The following is a 23339-nucleotide window of genomic DNA, read 5'->3' as shown; positions in this document are numbered from 1 at the left end:
GGTAAAAAGCAATACTTTGATTGCAATAAACGCTTTTTACAAAACGGTTCGGTGACCGAGCAGACGATGCGAACAATACAGTTGTAAAATTGTTCTTATATACCAGGGAGGTAGCTAGCCCTCTTTATGTTGATTCATACTTTTGCTAGGGGGGTTCTGAGGAATGCCCCCTCAGAACATTTTGAAACCCATGGTGCAATCTGGTACTGGGAAATGGATATTTTTAGAATCATGTTGTCAAGTACGCATACTGCAACTTTGGCTGTGTTTTTCCCCTTTTTTGTCAGAATTATTTGGATTCAGCCGCATACTCGAATGAGGGCAGCTACGCGCCTGTAATACCGAACCTAATTATGTGATGATATACTAAGGTTAACTTTTGTTTGAATCGTTTTGTTATTCAGAAAAGATATCAATAGTCATTGTCATTTTGTTAATCTCCTTCAGACGTATTGATGGAAACAGCTGTGATTTCAAAAAGCTACAAAGATACAAAATTGACTACTACTTGTTTATTAAATTGGTGTAATGCCAGTTCAATCATTGTGTTTCAATGCTTTTTTAAAACAGCATATAGAAAAACAAAACTTCCTTACGGACTGTTTTGTTCTGACATGTTTTTTTTTCTATGAAAATACAAGCCGAGATTATAATTATATTTACGAGAATTAGATATGTTTATGTATTATAACTTCGTTGATAAGCCGGTCATTTCTGACAGATATCAGTTAAAACTAAAGCCAGCGAAATAATTAAGGTTAAATCTGATTAATTTAAGCTCAAAACTTTTAAGAAAGATAAAAGAAAAACTATCCTCTCTATGAATCGGTCAGTCAATACAAGCGTAGATAACAAATGTTGCAGCATAATCGAATCGTCATTCCAGACAATAATAAAATGCACACAAAGTAAATGAAAGAGAAACAAAAACAGATCCCATGTCCGTCAGTGTAACACATTTCCCGTAGTGAACAACTTGTTCGGGGGAAAGACCAGGCGTATTATTGACGCAAGGCGAAGCCGACGATTTCAGCATTTGCCGAAGTGGAAGTGCTGAACGCAGGCAGAACACCTGAAGTTGGTTACCTGTATAGCGCCCCGCTTGTGCCATATCGGCCCAGCTAGACTATTACTGTAAAGCAGCTACGGTATTATAGCTGTTAACGATTTCTCTTTACGGATAGTTTTGTAAATAATATTTCTACGTGAATCTGTGAATATTCATTGTGGTATTCATGGGATTATGTGGATGAAAAAAGAAGTTTATTGTTCCATAGTTAAGTGTACTGAATGTTTTAATTTGTCAGGGAAAGGAATGTTGTATTTAATGTATTGAATGTACACACAGAGTCGTCTGCATCGAGTTCACGCGAGAAAACGTGTGTTTCAGATCAAACAAAGGTAACAGTTGTTGATCGAGTGCTGGATTTATTTGATAAAAACCTACAGTGATTTGTGGCATATTGTAGAGACATCGTTAAGACATGCCGTGCCTTGTATTATAGGTAAAGAAAACTGAATGAATAGTGTTCGGGGTTTTGTATTAATTGGATATCGAATTCGATGTAAAGTAGACGCAGTTTTCAGTGGCTTGAATACCTGACAATTCGAATACTCAAGTGTTTGCTATGTAAATGATAATTTTTCTACAGTGATTATTTTTTCAGATGTATATTAATGGCGGTGTATTTGCTCTACTAGGGATTACCTAAATGCCTATATAGCATCGCCCCACAAGAATCATCGCAGAGGGAAGGTCATTAAGTGGAATATTGTGTCTGGTGATCACCAAGATTAACTCTAAACTGATGAAATGATAATTCAGAATGATTTAAAACTGCTTTCAAACTTGATACAGTTTCCATGATACCCGAAATCTCATCGAAGACACGGCATTCTGGAAACACACGAGGGAACAATGCAACATGACTTTAATAAGAGCCAATACAGTGGGAGGGGCATTGAAGGAGATCATCTATGGTAACCTGTGGATTCTGGTAGTTTGGTGTGCCTTGGCCGAAGCTTTTGTCAACAAGTGTGATCCGTCCCTCATGGGTAAGCAACATTTATTACCCTTCCTTCTAAAATACAACGAAACTAAGCTAATTAGATTCGCAAGCAGTGTTTCTGTCATCTAATATGCTTGACTGTGTTATCCTCATTGCAATCATAATTAGGCTATAACAGATACAAGTGGAAATTTCATCGAATATCCTACCTAATCGAAGGGTGAAACTGATATTTAACCAGACAATTGCTTTTCTTTTCTATTGCATCAATTTTATTAAAATACACATAGTTAAGCAAGATATTAATTCATATGTCAAGTGTCCTCACAGCTGTTAACAAGATTCTGCAAGGCTCTTAAGAATGCTTGTAAAATGCATAACTTGTATATCTATCAAAGACTATAATAAACTTTTTATGTTAAACGCATATCTATAAATAAATAATTGGCTATGATCCTACATTATTTTCTTCAGCATATGAGAATTCATATATGCTCTTTTTTTGTAAAACGTATGCAGCGTTACGAAATTATTTCAGTATTTGTATAAAACGAAATCAATATGATAATAAAATGTCCTGCTTCGGTCTTGAATTATATATGGCATACAATTCAATATATGAAAAGAAAAAAGAGCACAAAGAATACTCACTACTCGTACTCAGTTGATCTATTTGTTGCTAGTTAGTTTGCTGCTGTTGGTTTTTGGCTTTTCACTGGAGTTTCCATTGCATTCTTATCAACATAAAGTTCTTAGATTAATATAAAAGGGCAAAACTCGTAAGCAAATCATATATCTATATTTAGATTTGCAGTACAGAGGTTAATACTAACAGAACTGTGGTTTAGCCTAACAGTACTGAGGTTTAGACTTACAGGTTTAGACTTACAGTACTGAGGTGTAGACTTACAGGTTTAGACTTACAGTACCGAGGTTTAGACTTACAGTACTGGGGTTTAGACTTACAGTACTGAGGTTAAGACTTGCAGTACCGAGGTTTAGACTTACAGCACCGAGGTTTAGACTTACATGCCTTGACTTGCAGTACCGAGGTTTAGACTTACATGCTTTGACTTGCAGTACCGAGGTTAAGACTTGCAGTACCGAGGTTTAGACTTACAGTACCGAGGTTAAGACTTGCAGTACCGAGGTTTAGACTTACAGTACCGAGGTTAAGACTAACAGTACCGAGGTTTAGACTTACATGCTTTGACATGGAGTACCGAGGTTTAGACTTATAGAACTGAGGTTTAGACTTACAGTGCTGGAGTTCATTCGGAGCCCCTCGGTCATTTTTTATCGAAAACAACTTCGAATGTATGCCGGTACATCAGTTGAAAAATTATATCATTAATTAAATGTAGTGTTTAGACTTGTATTTATTGATCTAAGTTTAAATTGATTGTCAGTGAGTGTATTATTGCATAATTAAGATTCCCACGAGTTAAGTCATAAAGTTCAACTGCTAAATAAAGTTACTACGCGATCTACTTGCAGCGGACTTAAACGTACCGCTTTAACCGTCCATATACATCCGAGGTTGTTTTCGATTAAAATGGCCGAGGAGTTCCGAATGTACCGAGGTTTAGACTTACAGTACCGAGGTTTAATCTTACAGTTCTGAGGTTTAGACTTACAGTACCGAGGTTGGGAGTTACAGTACCGATATTTAGATGAACAGTACCGAGTTTAGACTTTCAGTATTGAGATTTAGGCTTTTAGTTCCGATTTTTGGACGTACAGTTCGATGTTAAGACTTACAGTACCGTGGTTGAGAGTTACAGTGCCAATATTTAGATTAACAGTACGGAGTTTTGTCTTTCAGTGTCGAGATATAGACTTTCAGTTGGAATTGTGCATTTATAGTACTGATAAATTTAGATACGGTACCTATATTCAGATTTTAGACTTATATTACCGAATGAAGATTAATAGAACCGCGGTTTAGACTAACCGTACGTGTATTTAGATTTACAGCACCGACAATTAAATATACTGTTCTGATAGGGAGACCGGAATTTTGGTAAAAGGGGTTTCAATTTTACAGTACCGATATTTAAGTTCCTTATAGTACCAAAAGTCGACCTTTAGATGTATGGTACCTAAATAAAGATTTATAGAGCCGAGGATTATATATAAAGTACCGACATTTAGATTTACAGTACCGATATTTAGATTTACAGTACCGACATTTAGATTTACAGTACAGAGAACATTCGAACAAGAAAAAAGCAACACAAGCAAATTAGAAGGAAGATTAACAAATCATTCATACTTCACCACCCTTACCCTTGGAATGCAGGAAAACCTTTTTGGTTTACAGTTTTGCAGTTGATATTTTACTTTGTTTTCACTTATTTATAATGTTATCAGTTATATGTACATAATGCACCTAAATGACATTATAAGGAACATGCAATAAAATTATCAAAGGTATGTCATAAGAGAACTATTTTCATGTAATGGAGTATTTTCAGTAACATTGGACATGTAAAGTGTATACACACGTACTATTTCGCTTGTATGTATGTACACATATATATTGTTACCTTTCTCAGAAATATGTAAGTCCCTAGTAGCCACGCAGGCCAAATAAATGTTACAGGAAGCACGAGTTATTGGTGCATAAACTCGTCAGAATCATAAACAAATACTGTTCAGAAGCTATGCCAACAATCTGAGCCAAATATCTTGGGGAACTGAGTATAAACAATATTACTTTCAAATAATTATTTTCTCAATTGCTTGTCGTGTTCTTTCTGTACGTATAATTACTCTATGACTAAACCTATTGAAACATGAAATGGCAACTGGTAAAGCTATGATTCATTATTTTGGATATGTACAGTTATGTATAAATATAAAATAGAAATTAAAAAGACAAACCCAGTTACTTAATTATTATAATACTAAGTATTATTATTTTTTGTGGCAGAAAAATCCACAGCAAAATTATACAAATATAAATCAGGTTCAATGTAACCCTTTAAGAAATATATTTTAGGGTAACCGTTTAAAAACTGTCGCCGAAATACAATATATATGATATTAGGCTTATTCTCTCATTTTGCAATAATAAATTAATAATGGGACAAGTGTACGATTAGCTACCAATGCACCGATTCAATCCCGAGTTGACATCTATTATGCTGACCGAATGAATACCTGTCTCGCTGACCGAGTGAACACCTGGATCGCTGACCGAGTGAACACCTTTCTCGATGACCGACTGAACACCTGTCTCGCTGACCGAGTGAACACCTGGTTGGCTGACCTAGTGAACACCTGTTTCGCTGACCGATTGAATACCTGTTTCCCACCGAGTGGAAACCTGTTTCCCTGACCGAGAGAACACCTATTTCCCTGACCGTGTGAACACCTATTTCGCTGACCGAGTGAACACCTATCTCGCTGACCGAGTGAACACCTGTTTCCCTGACCGAGTGAACACCTATTTCCCTGACCGAGTGAACACCTTTTTCGCTGACCGAGTCACCTGTTTCGCTGACCGAGTGAACACCTGTTTCCCTGACCGAGTGAACACCTGTTTCGCTGACCGAGTGAACACCTATTTCCCTGACCGAGTGAACACCTGTTTCGCTGACCAAGTGAACACCTATTTCCCTGACCGAGTGAACACCTGTTTCCCTGACCGAGTGAACACTTATTTTCCTGACCGAGTAAACACCTATTTTCCTGACCGATGGAACACCTATTTCGCTGACCGAGTGACCACCTGTTTCCCAGACCGAGTGAACACCTGTTTCGCTGACCGAATGACCACCTGTTTCCCTGACCGAGTGAACACCTGTTTCCCTGACCGAGTGAACACCTGTTTCCCTGACCGAGTGAACACTTGGTTGGCTTACCGAGTGAAACCTGTTTCCCTGACCGAGTGAACACCTGTTTCACTGACCGAGTGAACACCTATTTCGCTGACCGAGTGAAAACCTGACCGAGTGAATACCTGTTTCCCTGACCGAGTGAACACCTGTTTCGCTGACCGAGTGAACATCTGTTACCCTGACCGAGTGAACATCTTTTTCCCTGACCGAGTGAACACCTATTTCCCTGACCGAGTGAACAACTATTTCGCTGACCGAGTGAACACCTGTTTCCTTTTTTGGGTGAACACCTGTTTCCCTTTCAGGGTGAATATTTGTTTCCCTGACCTAGTGAACACCTGTTTCCCTTTCAGGGTGAACATTGGTTTCCCTGACCGAGTGAACACTTGCTGCGCTGACCGAGTGACCAGCTATTTTCCTTTCAGGGTAAACATGTGTTTCCCTGATCGAGTGAACACCAATTTCGCTGACCGAGTGAACACCTGTTTCGCTGACCGAGTGAACACCTATTTCGCTGACCGAGTGAACACCTAAGTAGTTGACCGAGTAGACATATGCTTTGTTGTCTTAGTGAACACCTGTTTCTCTGACCCAGTGAACACCTGTTTCGCTGACCTAGTGAACACCTGTGTTTGTTGACCGAGTGAACACTTGTTTCCCTGACCAAGTGAACACCTGTTTCCCTGAACAAGTGAACACCTGTTTCCCTTTCACTGTGAACATCTGTTCACTGACCGAGTGAACACTTGCTTCGCTGACCGAGTGAACACCTGTTTACCTTTTAGGGTGAACACCTGTTTCCCTTTCAGGGTGAACATTTGTTTTCCTGACCCAGTGAACACCTGTTTCCCTTTAAGGGTGAACATTTGTTTCCCTGACAGCGTGAACACTTGCTGCGCTGACCGAGTGAACACCTATTTTCCTTTCAGGGTGAACACTTGTTTCCATGACCGATTGAACACTTGCTTCCCTGACCGAGAGAACAGCTATTTTCCTTTCAGGGTGAACATTTGTTTTCCTGACCGAGTGAACACTTGTTTCCCTGACCGAGTGAACACCTATTTCCCTTTTACCTCTAGCCGTTCGTTTATGCTTATTTCTTTAAGCTCGATTGTGACCATAAGCCGACGACTTTTATAACCACGCGCGTGTCCGTTTTATTGGTACAAACTAGTACTGGTATCCATGAGAATTTACCCCTTGTTTGGATCGAACTCCTCACAGACCTTTTGGGATAGAGGAGGACACATATACCACTAGACCACTCTTACTCTCCAGCCTGTAAAAATGGTCTCGGTTAATTGGCTACCGGGCTTGTCCCTGTATTTTCCATTGTATAGCTGATATGTGATTGCGACTCGACCGGGTACCTAGATAAAACGTGTACACAATAGTACAGTATTCCAACATTATAATTAATAAACCTCATCGTAATGACTTCCTTGGTCCATAAGGACGCAAGTCCACACCTTTGAGAAAAACTCACAAATTCATAAATGCTTCTCTAAAAGATGATATCACTTTGAGATGATAATTTGAGTGTACCTTAACGAGTTTTCGCGTTAGAAAATCATTTGAGCAATTATAAGTAAAAGCTATACTTTAGGTGAGAAGTGTTTCATTTTTCTTCTCAGTTGTATTTTGTCCACTTTATGTGGCGTACTTGAGAAGCCATCTGATAGTATTTACCCGATGAACCGACAAAATGTTAAAAACATATGGATCATCAAAAAAGATTTGAAAAGCAGAAGGCGTGTTTTATAACATGTATATGCTTGTTGATTACCGTTTTTAATCCATAAATACATATCATTACGAACTATACACTTTTTTATTTGGCTGAAACTTATACACGAGTTGAATGAGTTCTTTGATCCAATATAAAGTAAAATATACTTGCGGATTAAATCGATTAACCGATCTAAAGGATTTCAGTGGAAAAATGTAGTTTATCCAAATATTTTAACAAATTGAACAATAATTTGGTGAAGCAAACCTATTTATATAAGTTGAAATATTCTACATGAAGTCCGCATGGCACGAACGTACAGAATCCCATTCAAATACCAAGGAATTAATCAAACTTACATTACACAATATGTAACAAGAACAACGTATGTTAGTAACATTGTTTAAACAAATTAAGAACAGCTTTAGTTTCAGACAATTATTTTGCTTTAACATTGCTTTGAGTTACAAATTGTCTGTAAATACCAGCAGAAGCCGGGTATATATCGTCTTACAAAAACTCTGACAAAATGGAATGCAGTTATCTAAGTGTAAAAGCGATATTTCGACCATTTGGCACGAGTTCCATTCATATCGAAGGTTAAATTCTTAAATTGCAATGCACATATTTTATACTCAAACAAAGTATGATAAAAAGTGATTATATTTGTTCCGTTGATGTAAAGCAGTTGTTGTATATCGTGGATGTGTTAAAAGATTTAATCCTCAAGGAAAATATTTTCAAAGGCAAACATTTAGGAGGCAAAACTATTGTATATCGAACCTTCTCTGACACATAATGACGTATAAGATACCATAAATCAAATACAGTTAAAGTCTTGACCAGGAACAACAGATCGTTACACGATACACATACAAAACATATGGCTTATCTGGTGATCTGCCATCTATTTATATGTGAAATAAGCCCTAATCAAAGGCAAACAATGCTTATGTCACCGGACACGACGCACTGGTGATGGCCAGCATCACCCACTGATCACTACAGACGTATTACACAGTCTGTCATTTTCGGCCGGACAGCGAACTCGACGCTTATATACAGAAATCTTGTTAATAATCATACCGTTATTTGTTTAGACAACATGCACTGTGATTCTGTTGATTGTTAATTAGCAGAATACGGTTCATGTCAGAAATGTTTTCTTTATATCCGATAGCCTTCGTAGTTTCTAAGGTGAGACAAATTGGGAGATTATGAGTAACCTTATTTAATCGGGCAAGTATTCGTGTAGTGTCTGTTTTCTGTGTCTTAGGGATAGCCCAGCCAGATCTGTCATAACTTTTCATACTACTGTCCAGATATATCACATCCAACCAAATTAGGATGAGGAAACACGTGACCTAAAGGGGTTCTCACATTGGTCAAAACGGGCCACAGCCGATATAGACAAACAACTTAGTGGCGTTAATTTCTAAATTATCTTTTAGCGTTGTATCGTTCTACAAAATTCAGTGAATTTGAAATTTTGGCCAAGGATTCAATCATTGAAACTCTAACCTATTTCACACGTGTAGAAACTGGAAATAAAACATGTTCTTGTATAGGCTAAGAATATCTTTTCTGTCAAAGATATTGTTTAGAAATTAACATCACTTACTTATTTTATTAATATCGGTTGTAGCCCGTGGTGACCCATGTGAGAAGCCCTCTAAGTCACGTGATTTCGCATCATGCAAATGTGTGTGTGTGTGTGTGTGTGTGTGCGTGCGTGCGTGCGTGCGTGCGTGCGTGTGTGTGTGCGTGCTTTGATAGGTGAAACGGATTACTCATACGTAGACTCTTTCATAAGGCTTGCCTAGCCCCCGTTACTACGAAACACTGAATTCTTTTCTCAATCTCACCTTCCAAATAACAACATGACATGGTTCAAAATTGTGTATGTTTTACTGTTATGAAGCGGATTTTCTTGTGTATTATGTTTGCTATACATACTTAAGAAAAGTAAGTCTAGAGGAATTACATTTTCTTCAGTTATAACCCAACAATAATAAACTAGGTTCATGTGCAGTCAGTATTTGCCTACATGTTTTTCCTTATCAATATGTTCTTTGAAAGAACATGCTTTTGCAAAGAGTAGTTCTTGGTTTAAAATCAGTTAGTTAAGACATAAGTTATGATCTCGGCATCAACACATTATAAAGCTATTGAAAAACGTAATTTTTCTCTCTCAAAAGAACATGTTGTTTAAAACCTTAAGATCAGAATAAAAACACCCTACAGCAAAGACTTGAGTATTTTGTAATGTATCAATGCTATTTCCTGGCTATATATACACTTCATACCTGACATAATTCAAAAGAACCTCCACAGTTTACTTTCAAGAACACATTTGCAGTTTCTATGGACTTCTTTTTCCAACGATTATATTAGTTTCAAAGTAATACAGCTGTCGACAGTTTAGCCCGTATCCTAATATCACAAACATATTCAAGTCAATTCTCAATCTCATTTCATCACAGAACATTACAAGTTAAAAGAAATCGTAGAAGTGTTTGGCTTTAAATATGTTTTGTTTTTGTCAAAAAAGTCAGCACTACCCAATCAACATTGTCTTATGGCTTTGTGGTGATTGCAGCTATTTTAGAAACGGATATTAGCCATTTTGTAGCCAGGAAATAATTTAAATAATGTTTTTCCCACTTGTTGGCATTCCTCACCATTTTTTGACTCATTGTAATGCTCGGAAGATTTTTTATAAAACAATGGATATAACAAGGACAAGCCATGACTTTCACAATCGAACTATATAAACATATATTTTGAGATAATAAATATATATGTATGTAAAACATAGTTTATTGAATATTACATTTTGCTTGAATCAAGCATTCTTTTGGTTTGGAAATATGTTAATTTGAAAGGTGATTGAGTGTGTGTATAATAAAGGAAATGCCGCTCTTCAGAATTGGCTTAGGAATAGAGGTCATACATGATAAAACAAAACAATAAGTTTTCTTTTGAGTCCTACCGTCAGAGCATCAACAAAGAACATCTTATCTCGCCAGTACCTTTATTCTTGCATTATCACTTCCCATAAACCTAATTCTTAGAACTTATACTTTTAGGAAAAATAAATCAAGTTTGACAGTTTTCAAGCTAATGCACTGAGTACCAAACAAACCGTTACTCGGAATTCCTAAAACTTTCAAGTTCATAATGGGTTTATTGTTGTTGAATAATTACTTATAAACATTGTCTGTGGCAATTAGCAATAAGTACGCCACCTGCAGAGCGAATTTGAAACACCCGAATGCGTTTATAATCATTTCTACCCGGTGGGTTTTACACCAAAGATACATTTAGACTCTAGAATAGATTGTGTGTTTGGATACAAACATGGGTACATTGCATTTTCTAAACAAAGAACTTCATCTGCTAGGGTTGTTAAATTAGGCACGCCCGAACGATTAGATTAAGGGCACTCAACGAAAAAAGTGCTGGATGTGTTGAAAGGCTGTAGTCTAAACAATCATGATTTTACTGTAGTTACCATTCACAGGCAGTAAAAATCCAAGTGGCCTCAAACTGTAACCGATAAATGCCTGCTATTACCTAAGAATAGGTATTGTAAAGTCTTGAACTTTTAACAATTAGCGATGTTCATAACAGTAACTAATAAACCTATATGTACTCGGATATGTGAACATTTCATTCATCTTTTGAGTGTATTGCTAATGTAAAGTTAATCAAATGAATCCCAATTTTGGCTAAGGACGTTTTCACTATTTGTAATAGGTACAACAAGGCAGGGTCTTTTATTCAATACATTTCCATTTTCTTGGTTAGAATATATATATTCTCTGCAAGACTTATTTAAGATTATTCAGGTCTCTTTCAATTCACATAAGCGTTGCAATCTTATGAACGTATTGAAATAAAGGGGTCTTTCAATTCGAACTATTTTAAACCGCATAACACCATACGTTCCATTTTTAACTCCAACGCATTTTTTTTAACATGTGATGTCGAAAAATTGATCTCACGGTACCTGATTTCGATTAGCGGTTCAAATTTTTGCGTTATGCAGCCTAAAAATGATCCCTTGTTAAAATTGATAGCACTATTAGAATGTTCTTTTTGGTTGTAAGGGCGCCACATAAAACCATGTTATTTTTGAATGCATACAGCTCATTTGCCTAAAACGGTTTTTGTTCTTAGCTCATCGCTGTTCACATTACTGTTATATTTAGATGTCAATGTTTACTAAGAAATTATTAGCACCAATTTGTGTTTTCTTTGTCCAGTTGTTAAAACGTACCATGTGCCAAAAGTTCTTTTAAACTTTTGAATATTTTCACTTAAGTTATTTAAGGTCGGACTTTTTTCAGTTCATATGAGATTAAAAGTTATACCAACAAAAACTACAACAACAACACTTGCAGCAGCAACAGCAACAATAACAGCATCATCATCAGCAAATAAAACAGCAGCAGGAGCAGCAACAGCAGCAGCAGCAACAAAATAAGCATTTAAATGATAAAAAAACTTAATTCACGTAAAACGTCGGTTTGACTGTACTTTGTATGTGTAACAAAGTAAATGAATCTAACTGATAACAGAAGCGATGTAAAGCTCTTATAACGCATCTCCCACTCACTTCAATTTACGATTATGTGCATTCTACAGTATCGCCAACACACAACTGCCATAAACTATTCTTGTTCAATATGTGTATTTACAGAACAAGCGAAACAAAATAGCAATTATTGTTGTGCTGTACATAAAGTAGCTGTTTGTTTTCGTCTCAATTGCGAACAAGTAGAAATCGCAAATAAACGAGTATATAAACCCTCAAACATGTGTTATGTACAATTTGCACATCACCGTAGACACTTCATAAGATCATGTTGCAAAGACGAAGAATAAAAATGGAACATAACGAAGAATAAAAATGGAACATTACGAAGAATAAAAATGAAACATTACGTTACAGAAAGCCATGTGTTCAAAACCTCTTCACAAAAGGCTACTTTGAACCATTTACAGACAGACAGACAGACAGACTGGCGGAGTGTAAAAAAGTTGTTGTGTACAATGACATGTACACAACCACTCAAGTTTTACTTATAAGAGACTATATCAACGAACAATAAAATGCGTTGTCTATGAGAACATTGCAACTTTTAGTCCTTCTCAGGGTTAACCAGACCTTACAACTATCATTTATTTTCATTTCAATACAATCTTAAATTAATGTTTAAATTTTTTTCAGGTGGCGAGTTTACAAAGCAGCAGAAGTACGAGTGTCTCGTGGAAAAGCTGTTCGATCCCGCCAACTACAGCCCGCTTGTGAGGCCCGTCAGCAATATTTCAAATACTGTCGATGTAGACTTCAGCGTCCAGTTGTCCCAGATAGTTAACTTGGTAAGATCTAGTCGGATCTGCAATGCAATGGATTTCCTGTACACTTATAAGAGTTTTTGTTTCTATCGATAGTTTAATATAATTATACTTTGTACGATTCTTAACTAATCTATCAAGAGAATACCCCATCCATGCAAGTCCGTTAAATAATTTAACATCATGTTGAGTGCGTTTGATATAACAATTTGAACATTTATATGCCTTTAGTATATGTCTTACCTTTTTGCAGGATGAGAAGAATCAGATCATGAAAACGAACGTCTGGCTTCAACTGGTATGGGTTAAGTCTTAGTTCATTGCATTGTACATTAAGACGGATAATAGCTTCTTTGGGCGCTTATTGATTTTTTGCCGAATTATTTTTATCGAATCTAATGTTCCGATCTTCAGAAAACGTGGTCAGAATATTTGTCTTCTTATATTGACTTTACTTTAGACCACTGTGAAAATGGATCATCTCTGGTCAAAAACTAGGTCATATAGTCAAAGTTTAAGACAACATTTACTGTTGAAGTGTCTTATTACTATTACAAACTATTGAGTATTCTTCTAATCGTAAAGAAACTCCGTCAGCTTATTTCTCAGAAATATAAAGGCAAGTGCGAGTATGGGTTATCTCGGATAAAAACTAGGTCACTAGGTCAAATTAAGAAAAACGTTGCGTTTATTAATTCAAAAGCGTTATCCATTCTTCGTGGAATCCGATGAGAATATTTGTCAACGTAATATTAAAGACAAGTGTGAATATGAACACCTTTTTTGTGGTTTTTATTCCTTTCATAAATCCAACATTTAACCATTAATTAAACATTTAAGTCAAAATATTTCTCAGCATGATATTTACGACCACTATGAATATGATTTATCTCAAACTAAAACTAGTTCGGAGCAGTGTGAAAATGGGTCTGCAGCCTTTAGTTTTTACTCTTTAAACATACACCCTGCTACCAAATAATATTCATCAAATTGAAGGATTCTACTTCAATCCGGCTTTCCGCATAAACCAGTCATATACTGAGGAGAGGATCATTTTTATTTATTTGTAGAAGAGTAGTGCATTACGACCGATGAACTATATTAATATTTTTAACAAATAATGAAAACAACAAGCGACTTAAATGGCGTAACGTTTAAAGATATAAAAAAATATATCACAATTATTGACATTATCAGTGCAGCTTAACTATTTCCCTGTATTTTCAGTACTGGACGGATTTTCAGCTAAAATGGGAGGACGATGACGTTTACAATGAAATTGAGGCTATTCGAATCAACCCTGAATATGCATGGAGACCGGATGTTGTTCTCTTTAACAAGTAATACAATCCTTTGCGGTTTAATAGTATTATATTGTATAAAAGCATCAAATGAACACTTTATATTCCATATAACCTATCATTTACTTTACAAACAACAGGGTGTGGTAAAAGTATAATCAACATCAGAAAACGTATTCAATACTCAACAAATTAAGGTACCAGCCCAACAGTCAAATATAAACAAAAGCTTGTTTAAAAGTATAAGGAATAAAGCCCATCTAACATTCAACGAGTTATCAAAGCCATAAGTCTTAAGACATTCAACGAAACACAAAGCCCCTAGTCGAACAATTCTTTAAGAGCACATTAAACGAGACACAACGCCCCTAGTCGAACAATTCTTTAAGAGCACATTAAACGAGACACAACGCCCCTAGTCGAACAACTTCTTAAGCGCGCATTAAACGAGACACAACGCCCCTAGTCGAACAAATCTTTAAGAGCACATTAAACGAGACACAACGCCCCTAGTCAAACAACTCCTTAAGAGCGCATTAAACGAGACACAACGCCCCTAGTCCAACAACTCTTTAAGAGCACATTAAACGAGACACAACGCCCCTAATCGAACAACTCCTTAAGAGCACATTAAACGAGACACAACGCCCCCCCCCCCCCTAGTCGAACAACTCTTTAAGAGCACATTAAACGAGACACAACGCCCCTAGTCGAACAACTCTTTAAGAGCACATTAAACGAGACACAACGCCCCTAGTCGAACAAATCTTTAAGAGCACATTAAACGAGACACAACGCCCCTAGTCGAACAACTCCTTAAGAGCACATTAAACGAGACACAACGCCCCAAGACGAACAACTCCTTAAGAGCACATTAAACGAGACACAACGCCCCAAGACGAACAACTCCTTAAGAGCACATTAAACGAGACACCACATACAATCAACGAGAAATAACGCCTAAAGACCACATACATTCAGTGAGAAATAACCTCACAAGATCCCAGGCATGCAACGATTCATAACGCCATATGACAACACACATTCAACGAGAAAGAACTCCACACGACAACAGACTTTAAACGCGAAATAACGCCACACGACAACACACATTAAAGGCGAAATAACACAAAACGCAACATACATTTAACGAGACAAAACGTCATCAGACCAGAGACATTTAACAAGAAATAAAGCCACATGACAACATACATTTAACGAAAATTAAAGCCAGATGACAACATACATTCAACGAGAAATAACGCCACATGATGACAGACATTCAACGAGAAATAACGCCACAAGACAACTATGAGACACCTTGTTAAATGCCTGTATTCAACAGTAATTATTTTTGACCATTTTAAACTTTTAAGCCAACCCTTTGAAATTACATAAAGTCTGGCAAATAGCGATACATAAAGATAATTTCGTTTTAAAGTCCAAGAACTCATAAGATTGTATATAACACATATTTTATCAAACCAAAAATAGCTTACAACCTTAATCTGGTTATAAAGGACTTAACCTGTTTTGAGCAATTTGGACCTGTTCTGTAATGCTCAAATATCCGCACCAAGATTTAAGTTTGATATCTGTAGTTTCTTTTTAAATGTCATCAAAATGGCCTGAATTGTGTTCAGTCTGATAGACATTCAGCTGTCAATTGACCCTGCCCCCCCCCCTCCCCCCAGGGGCAATTTTGAAGGTAATGATTTTTCCAAAGCTTAAGAAAATCACCACCAAATAAGTTTTAGATATGTTTACGCTCTGAGAGAGGGGGAATAATTGAGTATCGGACATTTAAACTACGTTACCCTAAGTAGTTAGTTTTAGTTTTATCAACATTGTGTCTTCCATGTACAAGTGAAAATTATACTCGAACGTTGAAATTTGTTTGGTAATGTATTTTAAAATGCTGTAGTTTTCAAACGCCCCAACGACCAAGGTGTAGACATGTCTTAAAATGTTTATGAGATGATACACTTTCGTAAAATCATGGTCTACAAAACCATTTTCCCTCATAGTCTATGATATCCCCTTTGTAAACAACTAAAAGAATGTCCTTGTAGTGAGCATGTAGGCCTATAGTTTTAATTATATTTTAATATTGTTTTACTTTACAAACAGTGCTGATGGCAACTACGAGGTGTCGTTCATGTCCAACGTGGTTATTTACAAGAGTGGCTACGTCAACTGGATCCCGCCTGCCATCTACAAAAGCTCCTGTCTCATCGACGTAGAGTACTTCCCCTTTGATGAGCAAGTCTGTGATCTCAAATTTGGCTCCTGGACGTTTACGGTAAATACTTGTTTACGAACTTACGACTGCTTGCAAATATAATTTGCGGAACGTGCTCGTCATTCAGTTTAAGTATTTGTTGACTGATTTCAAATATGTAAATAAAGGTATTACGGTTTGTTTATTTGTTCTTCATTTCAACTAAAATCGGACATAAATGACGCATCCCCAAGGTCAAACATCTTATTCTTCATATTAGTTTCAGTAGATATTTTTTTCTATCTATGCTTCAAACAGCTCAGCTATATAAGTTTAATAATAAAACATGTTTGGCTTCGCCATTTTACTCAAAATCACTCTTTAAACATGTTTGCAAGTTTTTTGTCTATAAAACATAAACAACTCGTAGAAATAATGGAACTATGGTAGCGATATTTTGAAAAAACAATTTCGGATTATTGATGAAAATTTGAGTTTACAAAGAAGAAAAAAAATCGCAACCGAAAAATAAGTCCGAAATAGCAAAAATTTCGGATAAACGGTGTTCAGATAAACCGTGTTTAAATGTACATAAAGCTTCTGTGTACATGCGACATATCTTGTGGCGTTACTAGAAAGCGAGCCCGTTAATCTATAATAATTGTTGTTTCGCGTGATAATTGTATTAGTTATATGACATGAAGTACATTCTTAATGATTAAGAATTGGCGGAATGAGTGTAGCGAATGAGCCCTCCTTAATCATTAAGGTTTTACTTCATTTCATGTAACTGACTGAGAATACAACTTCATTGGCTGATTCATTGTCAACGCAAAATCTGACGCAGGGAGTGTGTATCGGATGACTGGTAGTAGGCAGACCTTTAAACACCCGCAAAAGTTGACATTCTTAATGATAAAGTATCCTATTTAAGAATTGCCTAGTTATGAGAGAATTTTTGTTTGCCTGGTGACCCATTAATATTTCTACATAATTTCTAAGAGGTTTGTGTGAACAAAAATGAAATGTTCATTATTTACCAAAATGTATATAACCAAAAAAAGTTTTAGGCCCTCAAATATTTCAAAATTGGTCTTTTTATGCGCTTGAATTGAGTTGAAATAAAGAGCAAATATAAACACTTTGGTGTCCAAATGTACAATGTCATTTTGCTAATTTTATGTACACAATTATCCTTTCAGTTATACTCTTGAAATATCTAACCATTATACAGTGTTATGTCAACGGACCCGTGCGTGTGGATTCCCCGTACAGCCGGGAAAACTTGTTGATGTTATCAATGATTTTAATACTCTAATCCAATTTACTATTTGTAACTGTATGCATGCATATGATAACGAACGGCTTCTATAAATACTTGTTCCATTTTTTGTTCATTTTAACCTATATGCTTTTATTTCCAGGTCACAAGCTCATTTTTTTTATAATTATTTAGACATTTTATGTATGTCTGTTATTCATGTCGGAAAGAAGCTTATTGAGCTAATGTTTCTTGTTAACACATACCCGACTTTAAATAAAGATTCTTGTATCTTGTATCTTGTATGTACTTTCGGTAATTTATTTAAGATATTTATACTATTCAAGCAAATGCATTTCCAATGATAACAAAATCATTGCCGTCAACAAGCATCACCATTTTACATTATTGTTAATGAAGCTATTACTTGTGTTGGAAAACTAACTTACTTATTGGCTGGATTCAACATCATGTAAATATTTGATTTTCTTACAGGAAGAACAATTACAATTTGCCTTTTTCCTGGATGTGACTCACTTTGATGTAAGCGACTACTTAGAGAACGGGGCTTGGGACATTGTCAGCGGGGAGGCAGATATCGTCCGCGTACCCGTGGGCAACAAATATAAACCCATGGTCACATTTCAACTCAAACTGAGAAGGAAAACTCTCTTCTACACAGTGAACCTAATAATTCCATGCGTTCTAATTTCTTTTGTGACTGTATCAGTGTTTATACTGCCGGCCGACGCTGGCGAAAAGATAACTCTGTGTATTTCCATTTTGCTTGCTTTGGTTGTGTTTCTTTTGCTGATATCAAAAATTCTTCCACCATCTCTGACAATTCCACTCATATCGCAGTTTCTGTTATTTACATTTATAATGAACATACTCGCTATTATTAGCACCGTGATCGTTATAAATCGCAACTACAGGACCCCAAGAACGCATCAGATGCCTCGATGGATGCGAGTGTTTCTTCTTAATTGGCTTCCAAGACTGTTATTCATGAAACGCCCCGATCATGATAAACGTTGGCGGGGCAAAAAAGATAATAAGAAGGACCCAAAAGGTCATCCAGATTTGACTCATAGTACAACGATACACTCGGTGCCTAATACACAAATCAGTGGTATTGCTCAATCTATCGGTGGGTCTCGTCTTGAAAGTATGATAGAGACGCACCACCCGAACTGTAGGCTGACAGACCGACGTGTTCCCGACACAGCGGAGACGAGTTTCACAGAAAATGTCCCAGTGGATGCACCTAACATTCAGTTCTCACCGGAGATATTCAAGGCTGCTGAATCCATATCATTTATACAGAAACATCAAAAGAAAGATGACGAATATCACACTGTAAGTAAAGAAAACAAATTTCTCACACTTTTTTTTTACAGTTAGTACTACTCCGTCCTCTTCTCTTATTATAACTACAGTAAGAATTATATGTACTTCGACTATTACTACAACCACTGCTACAACTTCTACCACAATTACTACTTCTACTATCACTACCACGACTACTGCTACTGCTGCTGCTGCTACTGCTACTGCTACTACTACTACTACTACTACTACTATTGCTACTACTACGACTACGACTACGACTACGACTACGACTACGACTACTACTACTACTACTACTACTACAACTACTACTACTACTATTGATACTACTGCTGCTGCTACTACTACAACTTCTACTACTACTAGTGCTGCTGCTGCTGCTACTGCTACTACTACTACTACTACTACTACTACTACTACTACTACTGCTGCTGCTGCTGCTACTGCTACTGCTACTGCTACTACTACTACTACTACTACTACTACTACTACTACTACTACCTCTACTACTACTACTACAACTACTACTACTACTACTACTAGCGCACTACTGCTGCTGCTGCTGCTACTGCTACTACTACTACTACTACTACTACTACTACTACTACTACTACTACTACTACTACTACTACTACTACTACTACTACTACTACTACTACTATTACTACTGCTACTACTACTACTACTACTACTACTACTACTACTACTACTTCTACTACTACTACTACTACTACAACTAGTGCTTCTGCTGCTGCTACTGCTACTGCTACTACTACTACTACTACTACTACTACTACTACTACTACTACTACTACTACTACTACTACTACTACTGCTGCTACTGCTACTGCTACTACTACTACTACTACTACTACTACTCCTACCCTTACTCCTCCTCCTCCTCAACTACCGCCACCACCACCACCACCACCACCACCACCAAAGAAACACATTGTTACTGTTGTTACTAATTCAGCTTCACAACAACTACATCCGGAATTCCGAGATTCCGGTTTTGTAAGGATTATTTTACATTGAAAACAGAAGGGGAAAACCGGGGCTCTGAAAAAAGTCCGGAATCCCGAGGATTCCGGTTTTGTGGAGATCCGGTTTAGTGAGTTTCCACTGTATAACAATTATTACTGAGGCATATTACTTATTATATTCAGACGTTAGATATGTCTATCTTTGTTGCGTTTTTTTGACGATAATGACTTTATTCCTCACTGCCATTGCAGGTGATAGATGACTGGCGATATATTGCCCGAGTGGTTGACAGATTGCTGCTCACAATTTTCTTCATTGTCACTTTTACTGGGACTCTGGGCATCTTCTTCAAGGCTCCTCACATCTTCGAGAAGATCAACCAGGATGAAATTCTCGCTAGATATAATGCAAACTGGGACAGGGCTAAACAACCGCCTACTTGACATTTCATATGTTGCTTTCTGGAAACAGTGTTAATCGTCAGTTATGTGATGATATTTGGAGCTCCTCGGCCATTTTTATCGAAAACAACCTCGGATGTATTTGGACGGTTTACATACTCGAAAAGCGGTACGTTTAAGTCCGCTGCAAGTAGATCGCGCACTAATTTTCTTTAGCAGTTAAACTTTATGACTTAACTCTTGGGAATCTTAATTATGTTTGCATTAATACACTTCACTTGCAATCAATTTAAACTTAGATCAATAAATACAACTCTAAAACACTACATTTAATTCATTATTTAATTAAAAAAAATACGAACTACTTCAACTGATGTACCGGCATATTTCCGAGGTTGTTTTTGATAATAATGGCCAAGGAGTTCCGAATTAAGTGATGATTGATTGAACAATATAGACAACTCAGCGATGATTATTTGTCAATTCCATTGTATGGATGTGTCTAAATGCTGCTAATTTTTAATCATGAAAAATAGTTAAATTGGTCTGAGTAATTGGTCAGCACATTATTATTGAGATGAGTTAAGTTAATGAAAAATTGTTAAATTGGTCTGAGTAATTGGTCAGCATATTATTATTTAGATGAGTTAAGTTAATGAAAAATAGTTGATTTGGTCTGTGAAAATGGTCACAACATTATTATTTAAATGAGATAAGTTCAAGGCCTAGTTTAAGTAATGTTTGGCATAATAATTCCCTGCTGTGCATTTCCTGCTAATTGCACTGGTGTCGTAGTAGGGGCCACTTTCCTGTGTATCGTTTATTGGCTCAGGGTCATTTAGGGTCTATTTTTTTATAATAAAACATCCACAACTGCACAGCAGGATACTCAGATTTGAAATCTGATAAGACAATTAGGCAATAAGATTAAGATCAATTAACAGAGGTTGTGTAAAAATACACGGTGTTTTTTTGGTGGTGGGGGGGGGGGGGGGTCACTTATAGAAGGCTTAAACTATGCCTTTAATGAAAAATAGTTCATTTGGTCTGAGAAATTGGTCAGCGCATTATTATTTAGATGAGTTAAGTTTGTTGATAATCAGATTACAATCTTTTTTTATTTAGTTAAGTTGTTCCCTTCAAACAAGAGCAATCGTTGTCCGAAAATATGTTCATGTACTTAAATGAATCTCTGTCAAACCATACATGTGTAGCTAGTTTCCTCGGTTTTGATATGGATTTTGTTATTTAACTGTAATACATGATCTTGATATTTTGTACAGATGTTTACTGGCATTCACCTATGCAAATATAATTATTAGAGCCAATTAACATACTAAGTAAACCACTGTATTAATATTTGTACTATGCATGTTGAAATGCATTGTTGATATTGTGAATATAAAGAGTCTATTTTATATTCTGCGTATTGTTTCTAGTTTCCTCTTAAGCGACTATAAAGTAATTGCTCAAGAGGTTTTTATCCCAGCCCGCTCTTTTTTCCCGCAGCCCCTTAAATGTTATTAACTCAAATAAAATGTTGAACTAGGGTCTGTATTTCCGTATCAGCCCGGTACAGTCAGGGAACGGCGTTCATTCATACCTACGGTGTCGATGTTTATCACTTTTCAAAAAGGATAATAGTAGCGATCGTGGCTCGTCTAGAAACATATTTATATGGTCCATTATGCTGAAAGAAAAGCACGAAAACATTCATTAAATTAAAAAATAAAAATAAACTACCAACCACCCACCGCCCCCCCCCCCCATTATTTACAAAACGGATGAAAATCTAGCAATTAATTTATTTTGGCCTTACTATTAAAGCTGCATTCTCACAGATATACCGTTTTTACAACTTTTTTATTTTTTGTCTTGGAAAGAGCAAATTGTTGCGCTTATATCTGCAAACCAATTATATAAGATAATTATTTAAAGAAAAATGCATGTAACATCATTTTTTGAATTTAAATATAAAAATCTGTGATTTAATTTTTGTCAGCAGTCTTATATAACTGGTTTTCATGGATTTTCGCAAAAAATGGCTCGTTCCAAGACAAAAATAAAAAAAAAGTTGTCAAAACGTTCAGTATGTGAGAGTGCAGCTTTAAAACAATATACTCATACATACCAAAAGAACAGGATATGTAGTTGAGTGTCACTCTTTGACTTTCAGCAAGGTCTTAATGCGTTGGTTACACTAGCGGTTTTAGAAGGGGGCGCACCCGATGCGCGCCCCCTCTAATATCGTCGAAGTTTGCTTTTCATATCAATATGGGCAAAAAGTAATAAAATACAATCATAATGCATCATTTCCGACTGCAAATTGCTAAATCGTCCTTGAGGGAGTAACCCAAAATCCACATGCACACACTTTATGCCATGCACTTTTGGTTCTGAGGGAGAGGCGCATGTTAAAAGGTTGCGCCCCTAAGTTAAGCCCCATCTAACATTAATTCCTGGATTCGTCCCTGGTTTATCTAATAGTTATTTTCCGGCTTCTGGTCTTGGCCCAGTATCTGTCGTCGTAATCGTTGGTTTAATAACATCATAGTTATAATAATTACAAAGACAGTTAACGATTTAATAGCATCGTGGGTCATATTTGAAATGATAAAGGTACGTCTTGCTCTCAGACCCGAGTCGAATTGACACCTATTTGAAGATAAAGTTTGTATATATACATACCATAGAGTGAAATTTATCGAAATTGGCATCGGTCACGGCTTACCCGTATCAGGGGTAATACATGAGTTGCATTTGTGAGATGTATCGATGTCTTGTCGATTGGTGAAATATTGATTATTATAAGTAGTTCTCGAGTCATCTGGAATACAATGTAAAGTTCAGGGACAAGACAAGCAGACGGAA

General features: G+C 36.5%; 1 protein-coding gene across 1 annotated transcript; it reads left to right on the top strand.

The window, feature by feature from the left end:
- Positions 1 to 1173: 1173 nt before the first annotated feature.
- LOC128227358 (acetylcholine receptor subunit beta-like 1) lies at positions 1174 to 21886 on the top strand. The gene is made up of 7 exons (XM_052937805.1): positions 1174 to 2055; positions 12820 to 12971; positions 13201 to 13245; positions 14175 to 14287; positions 16379 to 16550; positions 18226 to 19089; positions 20319 to 21886. The coding sequence occupies exons 1-7, from the start codon at positions 1926 to 1928 to the stop codon at positions 20508 to 20510; spliced, it is 1668 nt and encodes a 555-aa protein (XP_052793765.1). The 5' UTR covers positions 1174 to 1925; the 3' UTR covers positions 20511 to 21886.
- The last annotated feature ends 1453 nt before the right edge of the window (positions 21887 to 23339 follow it).

Source organism: Mya arenaria, chromosome 3 (genome assembly GCF_026914265.1).
Source record: "Mya arenaria isolate MELC-2E11 chromosome 3, ASM2691426v1".
NCBI lineage: Eukaryota > Metazoa > Mollusca > Bivalvia > Myida > Myidae > Mya > Mya arenaria.
This window is presented reverse-complemented; position numbering and strand designations above follow the sequence as displayed.